Below are 15,878 nucleotides of genomic sequence, written 5' to 3' on the forward strand. Positions count from 1 at the left end.
ATTGTGTTATTGTTAATGAATAAAGTGTTTGTATCGGTTCGTATACGGCATCGTTTTTTAATTTTCCCCCCAGGTGTTGCAACTGCAATGTTACGTGTCTTAGCACATTATTTTCTCGGTACCCGTTGAATGTTTTTTAGGATGGTTTGGCAAAATATAAAAAGTAGGGTTGTTGGTAGGATGCAAAAATAATATAATGAACGTTTTTGTAAATTTAACTTACTTACATAAGAACAAGTTACATTTGATAAAATCAAATTGTTCTGCAACTTATAATATTCCAAATCAATTAGTGAATTAAAACCATATAATAATAGTTCAATCGTTTTTTAAAATTATTTTAGGTCAATTTAAGGTGACTTAACAGTAAATGATTGACCAGTCAAAAAAATGTGGATTGTATCTACAATCAAAAATATACAAATGTATGAGTCTGCACTCTGCAGAGTATGAAAGTTGTATGCAGAAGTTGTTTAAAAATTTTTTTTTGTACACCAACTTTTTTGGAAATTTAGCACCAATGTACTCTTTGTCACTTGTGTTGCACCTGGTGAAAGTCTGCAGAACATGGCAGTTCCCGACATAATCTCCGACAGGACCAACATGTTTCACATGCGTACACGCATGACCCTCAAGTTCACGAGTAAGACTGATTTCAGCATGCGCAAGCCACAAAGCAAGCGATAGAGGTCAAGGCATGCCATAAAATGTCTTTAGGTGCCAAATTTCCACATGCAACCTCCAAAAATTGGCATGTAAAATGGTTTGTACAGGGGCTTTAGGGTAGTGAATGCAGTATACAAGACATAGTGGTCCTGCACCGGTGCATCTAAAATATACAGAATCACTTGGTGCACCTTATCGCTTGGTGCACATTTATATCGCGTGGTGCACCTATATTTTGCTTGGCACCCCTTTATTCTGCTTGGTCCATCTTTATATCGCTTGGTACAACTGTATAATGCTAGTTGCACCTTTACCTGGCGATATGCGCCAAGTGACATGAAAGTGCACTAAGCGCTGTTGCACCAAAGCAATCCAAGCGATCCTGTATATTTTAGATGCACCCACCCTGCACGCCCGAGATTTTGTTGGAATCTGACATCTTCTGCACACTGGCAAATCTACATGTGCAAACATTTTAATCTATTAGTAACAATCTTGCTGATTTGTTTGGAGACTCTGTGGTAATGAACAGGTTAAAAATATGTATTGATTTCCCAATATAAAACTAAAACAGACAATTTGTTTAATGCATAATTTAATGTTTTGCACAGCATTTTGTCATTTACTCCCTGAATTTTGATATTATGTACTGCTTGTAATCATTTGGAAGTAACTGAGCTTACCTGCATTTGTTCCCTTATTACTTGATGATCAAAAGCTTCAAACCTGAAATAATTTCAATTGCTAAAGCAGTCATGGCAAGTGGAAACTCTGGTGAGAATCTGGGGTGTTATGAGTGAAACAACTGACTTTACAAGAATAGTTATATTAAACAACTAGAATGTAGAATATTTGGTTAAATTCTGGCACTACTTGTTGTAGAAACAAAGCGATATACACCAGGATTGTTTATTATAGGTCCTTTTCCTAAAGGGAGATTCTCTTCTGTTCTTTGTTATTACTTATTAGACACGGACTTAAATAGTAGCTTTACAAGAAAACAAATTGCCAGCGAAGTAAAATAAAACGTATTCATTTTATTAATCAGACAATTCGACAAAAACCTTTGTCATCATCAGTGAATATAATGTAAAATACAAGCGGAAACAAGCGCGTTTATATACACAAAAAAGTAACGACAAAAGGTCAAAGTACGAGAGAAGGGATAATCAGGCGTTAAGGTTGTGGTGAGACACAACAAGTGTGCAGCCATCTTCAAACTAACCCCATGCACAGGGTCAACTTTGCCGATCCTGAAATATTGGACGCAACATCGGATCGGATTCGCTTATTAATTCTAGAGTCGCTTCAAATTCAACAACATACACCGGGACTGAACATAGACACAACTTCTATGCCCCTGCGGCTTTTTAACACCTGTTTATCACTGTTTTTTTTTGCGCTATCTCCTCGTTTGTCTGCAACTTTTTATCGGTGTGACGTAGTTGATTATACCTTTTCTCGTTACTTTTTTGTGTATATAAACACGCTTGTTTCCGCTTGTATTTTACATTATATTCACTGATGATGACAAAGCTTTGAAGTTTATGAAGTTTAGTTCTACTAATATGTCCTTAAGCGTCTAAAAATAACCAGAATTTTTATAGCATATCCTATAAGAACATGTCAGGGGACAGATTCGTTTTCGCATGCAAAAACAATCAAATCATGTGTAGATCAAATGGTGTGTGTAGTAAATCGGTAAATAGGATATAGAATATATAAAATAGAAATATATCCACCTTTCTAGTTAGATACCATATGGTAGTTTATAGCACACCACTGACACTGTCATTAACGAAATAACATCGCCCCCAAAACATTTGACTGTGCAAACATAGAAATCAACAATCTAATTGTAATTGATTAAAATATTTGTTTCAATTTGTCCTGTTTAATTTTGGATTCATTAACTCGTCCTGAATAACTAGCATTACTTATTAACTGACTTGCAATTAACTGGTTTTTGAAAAGTGAGTTGAAGCTGCTTTGTTGTTGTAAAGGTTTAGGGAACCACCAATACAATAACCGTTATTCAAGCACTGCCAACAAGACTACATCTGCAACAATGACAAATGTTAATGCGCATAACATGCAAGTCTCTACTAATGACATTGTTCCAATCTCACCCACAGGTTTGTTTACACACATAAGGTTTGATTTCCTGTTTAACCTTACATTTGTCAAAATAGTGTCTTTTTTATCTCCAGGTTTTCAAACTTCCTCATCTGCTACTGCTTCTGTCCCATTTACAAATGGATATAATCGCTGGACCTCTAATTCAGATGATGCTGAATCAGCTGATATAACTGAAATTGATGGTGGAATTATGGAGGGTGTAAGCAAACTTTTTAAAAATTGCTTTTCTGAGAATGTGTTTTTGTTTGTGTTATTGGTCCACTTTCCTGAGAGGACTCACACTGTTTTTGTCTGTTTTTTCGGTCAAATGCTGGTTTGTTTAACCTGTTGGTCAAGAAAGAGTGCTTAAACTTCAAATTTGCACACATGTTAATTAGTTAAACAGGTAAACAAGTTTGACCCGCATGACACTGAAGTTAACTAACTTTGTAATTAATGCACAAAGTGATTCATATCACTTAACTCTTAGTTAGATTCATCATTTTAATGTTTTGCAGGTCAGAAATACATCTTATGTGCTAAAACTGTTGTTGTCATGGTGTTTTTGTTTGATCTTTAAAATTTTGGGCTGATTGGCTCATTGATTACCTATACAGCCGGATATAAGTCAAAATGCCGACTTTTAAGTTCTCACTAGATGTTATCCGACAAGACCTGACAGAATTAATTCATAGGTTTATTGAACATATTGGATTTGTGACCACATCTAAACTTTTTCTAGGGTGGCCAAATTCTTAGAATTGCTACAGCATTGAGTTCCATTCTTCACAAGCCAATTTCAATCAACAGAATTCGAGCAAACAGAACAAACCCTGGTTTAAGGTAGTGTTGAAATATTAGCAAACAATTAACAGCAGCTTAAAAAGTCTATGTAACCACTCTGCATTGTATTAATGCATTAAAATTGTAAAAAAACTTTTTTAGACCCCAACACATGACTGGCATGCAGTTGGTGCGTGACTTATGTTCAGGACAACTGACTGGTGACCAGGTGGGATCACAATATATCGCGTTTATCCCAGGAATGCTACAGAGCGGAACATATTTAGCTGACACTGGCACTGCAGGGTAGGACACCAACAAGTGTAGAGATGTTTTAGAGCTTTACAGTTGATTTGTGTTGATTATTGAAATGTTTAAGCCATCCAACAAAATAATCAACAGGTTTTATTGAGTAATGTTTTGATTTTTCAGTGCTGTAAGTCTCCTGCTTCAAGTTGCTCTGCCTTGCCTCATGTTTACACCAGGGGCATCTCATCTTACACTGCGAGGGGGCACCAATGCAGAAATGGCACCCCAAATTGATTATACTATTCAGGTGCTGAAGCCCATTCTTGAACAGTTTGGAGTACGCATGGATTGTCAAATTGCAACAAGGTATGATTTTGCCTTTAATGTATCAAATGCAGTTTATGTACAACCAAACATTTTATTTGGTGACAATTTAGGGGCTACTTTCCCCGAGGCGGGGGCGAGGTCACAGTGCAGGCATCACCAGTAAGGCAGTTGCGACCTATAAATATGACAAATTTTGGAACCATTCGCCGAATAACTGGAAGAGCATTTGTTGCTGGTGTGATCCCTTTTAAGGTACTTTTATTGCTGTAATGATTTTGCATTGTTGCATTTAATTCAAATATATGTTATTAGATTGCCCAACAAATGGCCAAATCTGCAACATCTGTTCTGTGGCGATCATATCGTGAAGTGCCCATTAATATTCAAGCTGTACAGGAACCCAAAAATGCTGTGATTGGGAATGGTACTGGAATTATTGTAGTAGCTGAAACCACAACAGGTGAGTAATAAGCATAAGGTAAGCATTTGTATATCTATTTGTTAATGTTTATTGCTATTGCTAGGCTGTAGACTGTCTGGTTCAGCTTTGGGTCGCAAAGGAATACAAGCTGAACAGGTTGGATCAGATGCAGCTGAAATGCTATTAAGGAATCTTTCCTATGGCTGTTGTGTGGATGAATTTATGCAGGACCAAGTATGCTAAAATACGTTATCTGTAGAGTAAACATGACCTATGTCTAATGTTGCTTTTTCTGTTTAGTTGATTGTTTACATGTCATTGGCAGCAGGACACTCAAAAATCAAGACCGGCCCAATCACATTACACACACAAACTGCTATGCATATTGCCCAAATGATGACCCAGGTACACATCAACATATACTGCATACTGATCATTTGATAATCGAATGTTTTTATTCTTAGGCACAGTTCAATATCATGCAAGCTTCACCACCATCCACTGAAAGCTACATTATTGAGTGTGCTGGTATTGGACACTGCAATCCACACTTTTAGTTGGCCCTGAAACACTTCATGCAAAAACTATGCCAAGATGTACATTCCATGTTTTGTTAAAGTTTCTGCAAAAAAGCATTTAACGTTCGTTCTTCCTGTTCCATGTTGGAGTTTCAGTTCCCTGAATGTTGGCTCCTGAATTTTGTTTGATTATATTCTTGTATCTTCGTTACTTATTCACTTTCTTTAAACTACTAAGTTGGTTCTTAGATTTATTTTGTTTGATATTATTTTATTTTGTATCAGAATGTCAACAGTCCTTTAATATCAAATGCCAACTGTGACATGATTCACATTTTTAGGGCGAATGTGTTTACTTGGATGTCCTAGTACTGAGCATGCACTGTTTCCTATTTCCTTTTATGACATAGAATGCCCTCAGTTTGACCTGACATTGTTTTGTGGTGACTGTGCAAATGCGCGATCAAAGTTTTTGATGTCCTTGCCTGTTTTACAAGCTACAGTCCATTTAAGACTGGGTATTAAGTGATTTTAGACCCAACAATGTTTTATGCATTTTACTGTTTGGCTGCAATTTTATGCCTTTCCATATTTGTGGTAGCAATATGCATACAATCCCAAGTATTTTTGGTGCTCCATTGGTTACTGTGTATTGTTCTTTATACCTAAACCACTATGTTTCCACACTCTGTACTGTATTGTCATAAATCCTTGGTATTATTGTTTAACACAGCTCACATTCCATGTAGCAACACTTTCAAGGAAAAAAGCTGCTCAAATGCTGTTTTGTTTCATTGTGAAACACACTCGCATAGTGTTATACTGAAGCTGATCGTTGTGCCATAGACTGTGCCTTTTCTCGGTTGAAAGCTTACTGTCGATGAACCCGAACAACTGGAAACCAATTGACCACTAAACAAACCTCATTTTCTTTCAATAACATTTTCTTTGCCTTGGCACTAATTAAGCAGCTGAGCATTAACTGTTCCATGGTGCATGCACACTTGTGTTCCTACACAACTGCATGTCGTTTGTGATGTCAAGTTTGCATTTTCGTTCATTTGGTTAAATCTTTTCGTTACTTCTGAATCCTATGTTACAGCCTTTAAGTTTACTTTTCATGTTTTTACTTTTAATTTATGTTGCTAAAGCAGGTACCTGTCAATGGCGAAAAACAATTAATGCTCCAAAGCTTGCCCCTGCTTTACCGTGTCTGCCTTTTTTGAACTCTACTGTGCCGGTCACAGCGCTGCCAATGCTTTAGCAACTAATTTACACTTTTTCCAATGAAATGAATTGCGTTCTTTGTTTTCTTATACCAATATGTTTACACTTTTCTTTTTGTTCTCATATCATGTAAATCATGATTGTTGAAGTGGCTATTCGTTTATTCTTGTTATTGCTGGATACGGTGCTTTCACGTTCTGCTATTCGTTGGTTGAAATATAGCTTCAAAAAATTCGTTGCTTTGTATTATCCATCCCCTGGGGCAAAATACCTTGACCCACAACTCGAGTTCAAACGACGTTTGTTCAGAACCACACATTCGACAAAACTTGGCTACACGCCATTAACGGGTGCTATTGGTCTTGCCTTTGCACTCTTGGCTGAGCCGTCGTTGTCTAATATTTGCGAACCTCTTGCCTCTGGACGCCCGACGCGGCGTGCGTCTTGGTGATGAGATCAGTATACTCCTGGTATGGTGTCTTGGTCAACGGCTGGTCGCGCCACAAGTCAGGGGTTAAGTAGCCGTACGTCTTCGAGATGGCATAACGTGGCCTTGGCAAAGTTTATCAGTGTGGCGGTCTGTCCAGCGCCAGATGTGTAACAATCTTCCAAACCAGCCATACTCAACAGCTTTTTGGGTACTGGAGCTGACACGATACCTCAGGGGTGGGCAACCTTTTTACTGTGTATGCTATGATTACACCAGATTTTAATCCAAACTGTCGTAAGCGTTTAGCGACCATGCTTTTTTTGAAAAAAAAAACGATTTTGGTTTACTACAAGGAAAACGATTTTGGTTACTACAACAAATGTAACAAATTAGCTTGACTTGAGAACATTTTAAAGGTAAAGTTCAAAATGCAATAAGTAAAAAATACTAGCAAACCTTGCTAAACGAAAAAATATATTATTTCTATGTTTCCATGGAATCTTCGCGGCGACGCTTCGTCATAATTTCGCGCAAATTGTGTTTACGATTTTCATTTGTTATTCGTCAAGCAGTTCCTTTCGCTCGACAAAATGGCAGAAACATCTGCACATCCCCGTCCAGAGATGGGGACCATTATGAAAACAGACGCAAATGCACGTGGAAATTTTGCAGAAGAAATCGAGTTTCATCGTTCTTTGCGTCACACCAAGTTTCCGACCATAAAAGGCCCAGAAGGAAATTATGACTATCCAAGTTTTCAGGTAACACAGTTAATACCATATTGCAACTCAGTGGATTTGTTTTATAATATCAGACTGTGATTTGATGGGGGTATACTGTGGAGGCAGGGGCAAAAAAGCCTTACCCCAACAATAACAATATCTGGTAAAAAGAATAAAAGGCCAAACATGTTCTTTCTACAAATAGTATGGTAAATAATTGTTCATTTACCCTGCAGGTTTAACTATTATTGCAATGTAATCTAATCACATACTATCAAACATGTGACTACAGTAAACTTTGTCACTTCACTTTTGGTTGGTCCGTAAAGAAATTTAATTGTTAATGATAAAAGATTACCAGCTGTGGTATTTTTTTAGTGATTGGTTGTGTTTTCACTTGTCGCTAAATTGCTTTACAGAAGTTGCTTTTCACTGTATAAAGCAAATAATTACAGTAAATGTTACACAAACTTCCAGTGTAACACATATTTGTTGTTTGCAGGGAAGGTTGAAAGATAGTCCTGCATTTATAAAATGGAACATTCATGCACAAGCTCCACATATGGGTTATTCCCTGGCTCCCCACAGAGACAATCATCCTATTGTTGACCCAGCATCAGGATTTGTCAGCACAGGAGCAGATGAGGATTTGGTCACTGGAGTAAAAAAGTATGATTATAGGTTATATGTAACTGTTCAATGAAAATAAGGGGTTGAAACTGAAAATATGTAACTTTGGTTAAATAGAGATTTCAAACTGCAGAACACTTAACAGATATTTTTGTAGATTAGCAAGTATGGTGCAAACATCTGACAAAGTGCAACTTGGCACACCGACAACTAAACCACCAGACAGTGGCAGGCCACAGACACCACCCAAAGCACCTTGGACACAAGAAATGAAGTCTGATGAAAGAGAAGCCAAATGGAGTGCAAGAAAGGTTGTTCAATAGTATTTCACCCACAACCAGTTTGCTAAACATGATTTACTTGGCAACATTTTGTATAAAGGTATCTGACACTGTGTTGCGATCTCAATGCGGTGGCTGGACAAGCCCTAGCAAAGTGATACCAAAACAGGGTAATGACCATGAAAACTTGCTTGTTGGCACATTTACATTTAAACCTGGAAACTGGAGAGATGAAGCAGCTAAAAAATACATGTTCACAAGTATGCAGCAACAGTAAGTTATATTTAACTTCAAAAATTTATGGTGCCTTTGGGTCTAACTAAAAATCTTAATATTAGAAACTTTGATATGGTTGATTGGGACTCGAGACTTCCAGCGAAGTTAAAGCCATGTGAAAGTACACTGGAAAAAACACCAGATCCGATATCCCAGAGATTAACCACATGGCCAAAACGTTATGAAGCTGTATCCAATGTTTGCCAAGTAAGTGGCTTTGGACTACTGTGACACATGTTTTGATTTTCAATTGAATGTAATGTTCAGTACGAATGGTTATTGAATCCAGCAAAACAGCTAAGAGAAGATTTTGCAGCTAGTAAGAACAGTGTTGCAGAAGAAACAGATGCAGATAGGTTGGAAGGAGTAAGATGTAGATAGGTAAAAACAATGTAAGACCGATAGTGTCAGTAAAATGTCCAAAACTACGTTAACTCTTCACTACGTATTTTTAGACACTTGGAAGATCATGGGATTGGTTTCAAATGAGAGATAAATGTCATGGAAATCGTCCATATAGCTAGTAAGCTGACATTAATTACAAACATGCGGTTTCTTTAAAATTTACAATTATCATGTTTACAGCACAAGCCATTTCAGGAAAAGTGGACATATCCCAAATTATGAGTAAGTTATTGTAACTTTGTGTGGTGGAATGATAAATAATTGAGACTATTTGAATTATCCCAGGGGTTCAATAGGAGCATATAATTTTGAAGCAAAAGATCACCCATATGAAGAATATAGGCCATTGACTGCTCTGAGGACCCCAAAACCACGATACACAGATACTGCTCGGTGAGTTTAGACAGATTTATTGCTGCATGTATTGACTAATTTACACGATTTTAGTGTCCTACTTAAAAGGTAAAAAACCTCAAGAATTTCCAAAGAAATCGAAGCATAACATATGTTCATTGCAGTCGGCCTAACATTCCTGGTTACAAAGGAAGTGCCCATTGGACAGGCATTCACTCAGCCCACAGCGTTTATCCCGCTCCTCAACCACCATCAACTGCCTATGTACACAGGTATACTTTTGTTTGACTTTCTAGTTTAAATAATTTGACCTGAATCCTTTAAGCTTAGTTTTTTGTGTGTCATTTCCTATGTTGTATAATCAAGTCATCATAATTGGTGAGCGATTAGAAATGGCTTTGTAATCAAGGATGGGGGTTCTAATCTTGTCCCGGCACTTGTATTTTCCTGACCAAGAAACTTGAGCAGCATTTCTGTTACCCAGAGGAACCTGATGGGATGAACTAAATTAAAGTCACTAAGTCAAAAAAATCAAATCAAATTCAATGGAAAGGAAATAAAAAATTATCTATCATAATAAAACAGACAGCTTGACAATAGAGCAGACATATTGTGAGCATAATGCATTTAGGGACTGCAAGAGGACTGACATTAAAGATATAACAAACAAACAATTGTTGTGAAGTCTGATAGAATTTTATTTCAAACTCATGTGACATGGAGAACTTTACTAAGATAACTGCAATGAATTGACTTTAATTGCTTTTTTACAGGAGGCTACCCACCCCACCCAATACATCACCTTTTGCTAAACGTGGACCAATGTCTAGAATGGTGACAACTGTTCCACCCAAAAATCCATTTAATCAAGTTGAAATAGAGCCAGTACTTGCATAGAAAGTGATAACAGTTGACTTAATATGCAAAGTGAAATGAAAATCATGACTTACAATTTAAGAATGTTTTATTGTTTTGATTGTAAGGAGGATGTAATTTTGCCTTAAATTATGTTCCTCTGACAAATTAATGCTTTGTCACTGTACAAAATTTATACATCCCCGATAGTGTTGGATTGTTTGGTATGTAGGCAAAAATGCGTGCACAAACACCTACAGTTTATCATGTAATATAAATGTTTTTTGTGCTTCTTACACAACTAGTCTTAATGAGCTTTATAAGTAACATTTCTATTCAGGTATCTTTCCTGTTGTGTGGTTACATTTTGAGCCTTGTACTCCAGTTTTATTTCTGTTTTGTTTGTGCTACAAGAAGTGAAGTACAAATACACATCTATATTATTTATTGTAAAAACAACAAAATCGGAAACACAGTCAATTCAGTCACAGATAGAGTTATATATTGTTGTTTAGCTATATTCCAGCTGCAAAATCCTGGTTGGTGGAATTTCCAGCTCCTGGTTAACCTTTAAACACAATGTAAAAAGTTATTGCAAATGTTATGACATACTTATACTGATGTAATACCTTGGAAGAAATGTATTGGTGAAGAAGCATCCTTAATTCTGCATTTTGCTGACGAAGAGAATCTGTTTCTCTAATTCTGTTTGCTCTCTCCAAAAGAACAGAGCTGTAAAATGAATTAAGTAAAATTGACAGCCAACACTTTCTAAGTAATGTACATTTTTTCATTGTACAAACACATCAGACAAATTATCTAGTTGACATACTGGTATTTAGACAAAGATTCTGATAGTCCATCCCACATCTTTAGTTTGTGATCATCAATAACATTAGCCATTGAATCCCAATAAGCTGCATCCTGGGATGAATCACGATTTATAGAAGAACCTGAGCCCTCAATAAGACTGCCCCTGTGCTTTTCCCTGCAATTAATGCAGTTCATTAACATGCACGGAAATATTGACAATTAAAAATTGCAAACAAACTTGGTGGGCTTAATTTGCTCCTGGACAAATTTCTTCAGTATTGGTAGAATCTGATTCGGATGAATAAAACTTTCTGCATCAGAAGTGCTGCTTGCCCCTTCAGCATCTGCGAATATAAATAAGACTTTAGATCACTGTGTTGCATACCGAAAACGCTTATAATTAGTTACAAGTAATTTGACCCACAAGCTGCAGGTTACATACCTCTGCTTTATTATATTATTACATTATTATTACAACTCTAACCAATTTAAGTAAACTTATTGCCTAATTATGTTGCTTTGATTTTCTTTAACAAGGGAAAGAAACTCAATGGATCTTACCCTTAGCCATTTGTTGCAACTCTGCATCTTCTGTAGTGACACTTCCATCATCTGAAACTAAACAACAAATATAATACAGTTACTACATAAGTATGATATACTTAACTAAAAAAACAAACCCTGTTCATTTTTTGCAAACAACTTTCCATGCTGGTAAAAGAAACTTGCTAACTTTGTAACATCATCTTCTGTTTCAACATGTAGAGCCTAAATAAAACCCATTAAGTTACCTTGACATACAGTTTATTTTTGGAATCCAAATAAAAAACCTTAAATATTGCATCCAGTTTGATTAGAGATCTTTCATCATTGTTTAGAGGTTGAAGTAATTTATTTAGCTTTTCCTCAACCAAGAAACCAGTCTCATCACATAAAACTTCAAGCAATTTCTTTATTGCTCCAAGAGATAGTCGAGATTCCTAACAAGACAATAAAAGTAATTATGCATACACGAAAAAACTTCCACACTATTAAATTATTTAAGATGTTAACAACAACCTACATTAGGAGCAACTTTAATTTCAACTTCTGCATCAGATTTCTGCATTGTAGTGCTTGCTTCACTTGATGCCAAAACCTCCTTGGCAAAGCTGGTTGCAGTTGGTCTTGGGTCACTTTCTTGTATCTCCAAAGGTCCACTCGTTTTCAAAAATGATCTGATATATAGTAAACCTCAATTAAACTGGATTCGGTAAATCCGGATCTTTACCTATTTTTGGAAAAAAACTGAACTACAAATGATGTTCAATGTGGTAGGTTTTAACTAATTAATCTGGACAGATGTTGGTAGATACAGATTAATGGAGGTGGTGTATGTGATAATAAGCTAAATGCAGTAACAAGTTCTAGTCACGAAACTTTTAGGTCAATGTAATTATTACATAGTGTCTGCTTCTGGTTTAGCATAAATTATTTAGTAACATTTGTAATGTGGAAGAAATATGCTTGAAATTTAAGTTACAAAACACAATGTAAGCTAATTAAATTTGAGCTACTCAGCACAGAGGAAACTATTGATGCATTTCTCCCTAGCAAGGATGAACAACAATAAAGACCCAAATAGCCTATTTTACCCTTAAATACAATTTAGTATGGTCTGCAAAAAAACACAGTTACTTTTCATCTTACATGGAAAAACAAACACATACTTTTCTGGTGGATGCCAGGGTAGACCAAGCTGCTGGTGATGTATAGTTTCATCAGCTTTGAGGACTTTTTCCACCAGTGACTGGACTTCTTCTTCGTTCATTCGCCATACATCCTCAAACTTTTTTCTGTCTGTTGCTGAGAAATGTCTACAAAAAACAACAACAAATGAAAGTTTGTTTGTCTGTAAGCCAAAGAATGCAAATGGTTTTGATTTGTTTGTCCCAACTGTTCAATAAATATTCATTCAAAATATATTGTTAAAGCAAACCTCATTTTCTTGTGCAGTTCCTTATATTGATCAGCAATTCGTTTGTATTCATCTACCAAGCTTTGATTTTCATCTTTGTAATGTTTTTCCTGCTTAGACAGCTTTATTCTGAAGCTGTTCAGAGCATCCTGTAAACTGAATAAAAAAAAAATTATATTCATAAAGTAAACACATTTGAATCCAGTAACACCTAAACAAAACCAAATATCAGACAATAACCAAAGCAGGTAATAGTCAAAATACATTTGTTTTAAAAAAGCAGCACTTTTGTAAGTAGTAATATCAAATATATTTGTACCGAGTTATTTTCCTTTTTTGTTGTGATTTGGTAATTGTGTTTTCTTCATCACGCTTCTTCAAGACTTGAAAATTGTATTCCAGTTTTTCTTGATTTAGCTGATAAGTGGCTTTCATCTGCTGCAATTGCTGCTCCAGTATCTATGTTGGAAATATAATTTGAATTTCATTAAGTTGCTAACCCACATGCACTATAACTTTCAACACAAATACTCTCTGCTCAGTATATATGCATGTAAATGCACTAAACATACTTGGACATCTGTTTCAAGCTTGATTTTAACCATGTTATATTCCTCTGTGTCATTTGTTCGCAGAGAGTCCAGTTGATTTTCGTGATCTTCAACCCTCTTGAATCTCATTTTAAGATAATCCTCCTCCCTCTCTCCACGTTGTGAAACTGTCCCATCCCATTTCTTTCGTTGATTTTTCAGTGCAGTGGATCTCTCATCCACAAATGCATTCTAAAAATGAAATGTCATTCTTAGCTACAATCTTTTACAGAAAACAGTTTGCTGACCACAGTTGTGTCATTTAAAGCCAAGTTTAAAATTGTAGATTGGTAAAATAAAAACAAACTCATATTTGACAAGTTTATAGAGCTCTTCTGGAAATTGTATTTTTAATCCAAGGTTTCGACGTCCTATACAGGTCGCCTTCATCATAATAAAAAACACTGAATGCACATAGTACAGCGCACTATAAACAAAGGAAAAAAGAATTCGACAATAATAACGTATTTGTCTATAAAAATACCTCAATTTGTAGGAGTTCATCTCTGTAAGACTTGGTTAAGTTCTTAACCTGCTCCTCCATTCTCTCTATCATCAAGTCAACATCTTCTGATTGTTTTTTAAGGTCTTTCACATAATCATCATCTTTTTGCTTGAGTTCCTACAAAATGGTTTACCAAAAATTTTTCACACACAACATAAAACAGTTTGTGGCAACTAAAAAAAACATATTTTCAGTGGTTATAGATGGACATAGAGATAGATTCTCATTTTTACTGGAAATAATGGATAAAGTAAGTGGTCTTAACCCAAACACTGTAAGGTTAAGAAAATGTAAAAACACTGAAGTCACTGTTTTTGCTGGTATGGCTTGTGTGTCTAACACTTACAAGTTGTAGATGATTAATAAGTTTATTCTTTTCATCAACCACTGTGTCACAAGATCTTGTCTGTTCCACAAGCATGTCATGTAAATCATGTGGAATTTCCTTCATGTGTGCTGCTGACCATCGACGACTGATTTCATCAAATTTTTCAGATGATGCCTTTGCTTCAGCTTCCAACTTTTCAACTCTGTAGACAAATATTTAAACCCAAATTTTAGTGAGTATTACAATATGCTGCTTCATAAAATTAAACATCATGTACAAGAACAGTAATGTTACACATATATACATAATGTAAATCATGCATTTTCATTTGTATATGGACATCAGTAATGCATGTAAAATAAGAACTGGCAGATAAATTGTAAACTACATCTTTATGTTAGATTTTGTTTTAGATAACTTAAAGTAACAACAACCTTGCATGTCTATTCTCAGCATCTTGAATTCTGTGTTGCATTTCACGAGCGTCACCAGCAACACGAACATTTGTCACCAACTCAAAACCATCACTTCTCAGTTTCACAAGACGGTTTCTGCTTTCTTCAATCTGTTCTTTTCCTTTTCCAACTTCATCACTTGTTTCTAGCTTGGCAGCAACATCTTCACCTAACGCTTCCCTGTTAAAGGTTACAAGTTTACACATCAGCACAGCCCAATCAGAAGATAATTAAATATTTTTAAAGAAAGAAAAAATAAATGCTTTATACTGTTACCTCTTCTGTTGTTCAATCCTTTTTTGTATTCTTAAGCGCCTTGCTTGTATTCGTTCTTCTGGATTAATTGATTCAACAGAAGGACCTGCATCCTCATCATCTTCAGTGGTAGACAACATTTTATTTTCAAAACTTTCTTACTAAAAAGCAACAAATACAAACTACATTTGGACCAAAATAATACTTTTCCACTTTTCGTAGAACTAACGTAAACGGATATCTTTTAAACCAGTGTTATACGCCTTGGCTTATATTGCTTTCACTGCTTTGTGGTTTACATTTATATGAAAAAAACACCTTTACTTCTTAGTTGTTATCCTAATTTAAGTTTAAATCTTTCCTCATATAAAACTAAAAATTTATGAACAGTACGTTGAAAAGTCTTTATGTCACGTTGACAAAATAATAAAAAAATGATTCTTGTCCAAATACACCGGTACTTCCCCAAAAGTTTTTAGCACAAAGGTTGCTACGCAACAAACGTTACTTACAAACCACCTAGTGGCCTTTCAAACCGAGAATTTATTTGTTTAGGGAAAAATTTCAGGTCAAGCGTTAACTTCGTTGTATAGTTAAGATTAGTGATGCACCGAAGTTTCGGTTGGCCGAAACATTTCGGCCGAATCCGTTGTTTTCCAATGTTTCGGTTTCGGCCCGAACTTTTTTGAAAATTCGGCCGAAACCGAACTTTT

At 35.8% G+C, this 15,878-nt stretch overlaps 3 protein-coding genes across 4 annotated transcripts; 2 read left to right on the forward strand and 1 right to left on the reverse strand.

Moving 5' to 3' along the window:
* The first annotated feature begins 1,277 nt into the window (after positions 1 to 1,277).
* On the forward strand, positions 1,278 to 6,544 carry LOC145224673 (RNA 3'-terminal phosphate cyclase-like). The gene is made up of 11 exons (XM_080091219.1): positions 1,278 to 1,440; positions 2,670 to 2,801; positions 2,877 to 3,004; positions 3,527 to 3,627; positions 3,730 to 3,873; positions 4,000 to 4,182; positions 4,254 to 4,395; positions 4,456 to 4,603; positions 4,668 to 4,798; positions 4,865 to 4,969; positions 5,029 to 6,544. Exons 1-11 carry the CDS (start codon positions 1,374 to 1,376, stop codon positions 5,119 to 5,121), a joined length of 1,374 nt encoding a protein of 457 aa, XP_079947345.1. The 5' UTR covers positions 1,278 to 1,373; the 3' UTR covers positions 5,122 to 6,544.
* Positions 6,545 to 6,622: 78 nt separating this feature from the next.
* LOC145224674 (protein SPMIP7-like) lies at positions 6,623 to 10,690 on the forward strand. 2 transcript variants are annotated; one of them, XM_080091222.1, is made up of 11 exons: positions 6,623 to 6,975; positions 7,312 to 7,500; positions 7,964 to 8,130; positions 8,249 to 8,402; positions 8,473 to 8,645; positions 8,711 to 8,855; positions 9,104 to 9,171; positions 9,234 to 9,275; positions 9,339 to 9,446; positions 9,572 to 9,679; positions 10,181 to 10,690. In XM_080091222.1, the coding sequence occupies exons 2-11, from the start codon at positions 7,330 to 7,332 to the stop codon at positions 10,302 to 10,304; spliced, it is 1,260 nt and encodes a 419-aa protein (XP_079947348.1). In that variant the 5' UTR covers positions 6,623 to 6,975; positions 7,312 to 7,329; the 3' UTR covers positions 10,305 to 10,690. The 2 variants fall into 2 exon arrangements, with proteins under 2 accessions (XP_079947348.1, XP_079947347.1); XM_080091221.1 differs by lacking the exon at positions 6,623 to 6,975 and having other exon boundaries at positions 7,231 to 7,500.
* Positions 10,691 to 15,403, reverse strand: LOC145224672 (dynein regulatory complex protein 1-like). The gene is made up of 16 exons (XM_080091218.1): positions 15,187 to 15,403; positions 14,890 to 15,090; positions 14,474 to 14,657; positions 14,107 to 14,244; positions 13,605 to 13,814; positions 13,352 to 13,491; positions 13,054 to 13,188; positions 12,785 to 12,931; positions 12,139 to 12,292; positions 11,906 to 12,055; positions 11,756 to 11,843; positions 11,637 to 11,693; positions 11,314 to 11,419; positions 11,095 to 11,250; positions 10,892 to 10,994; positions 10,691 to 10,830 (listed from the first exon to the last, which is right to left on the reverse strand). Exons 1-16 carry the CDS (start codon positions 15,303 to 15,305, stop codon positions 10,774 to 10,776), a joined length of 2,145 nt encoding a protein of 714 aa, XP_079947344.1. The 5' UTR covers positions 15,306 to 15,403; the 3' UTR covers positions 10,691 to 10,773.
* Positions 15,404 to 15,878: the final 475 nt, after the last annotated feature.

The sequence above is a fragment of the Phallusia mammillata genome, chromosome 4 (assembly GCF_965637545.1).
Source record: "Phallusia mammillata chromosome 4, kaPhaMamm4.hap1.1, whole genome shotgun sequence".
Classification (NCBI taxonomy): domain Eukaryota; kingdom Metazoa; phylum Chordata; class Ascidiacea; order Phlebobranchia; family Ascidiidae; genus Phallusia; species Phallusia mammillata.

Bases quoted from the DNA above. Each gene is read 5' to 3' on its own strand.
- LOC145224673 (XM_080091219.1), top strand. From the start codon at position 1,374: ATGATCAAAAGCTTCAAACCTGAAATAATTTCAATTGCTAAAGCAGTC. The intron at 3,628-3,729 runs GTAGTGTTGAAA...AAACTTTTTTAG, and splicing joins AGAACAAACCCTGGTTTAAG to ACCCCAACACATGACTGGCA. The intron at 4,604-4,667 runs GTGAGTAATAAG...TGCTATTGCTAG, and splicing joins AGTAGCTGAAACCACAACAG to GCTGTAGACTGTCTGGTTCA.
- LOC145224674 (XM_080091222.1), top strand. From the start codon at position 7,330: ATGGCAGAAACATCTGCACATCCCCGTCCAGAGATGGGGACCATTATG. The intron at 8,646-8,710 runs GTAAGTTATATT...TCTTAATATTAG, and splicing joins TTCACAAGTATGCAGCAACA to AAACTTTGATATGGTTGATT. The intron at 9,447-9,571 runs GTGAGTTTAGAC...TGTTCATTGCAG, and splicing joins CGATACACAGATACTGCTCG to TCGGCCTAACATTCCTGGTT.
- LOC145224672 (XM_080091218.1), bottom strand. From the start codon at position 15,305: ATGTTGTCTACCACTGAAGATGATGAGGATGCAGGTCCTTCTGTTGAA. The intron at 12,056-12,138 runs GTAGGTTGTTGT...TTGTCTTGTTAG, and splicing joins AAATTAAAGTTGCTCCTAAT to GAATCTCGACTATCTCTTGG. The intron at 10,995-11,094 runs GTATGTCAACTA...TTCATTTTACAG, and splicing joins GAATCTTTGTCTAAATACCA to CTCTGTTCTTTTGGAGAGAG.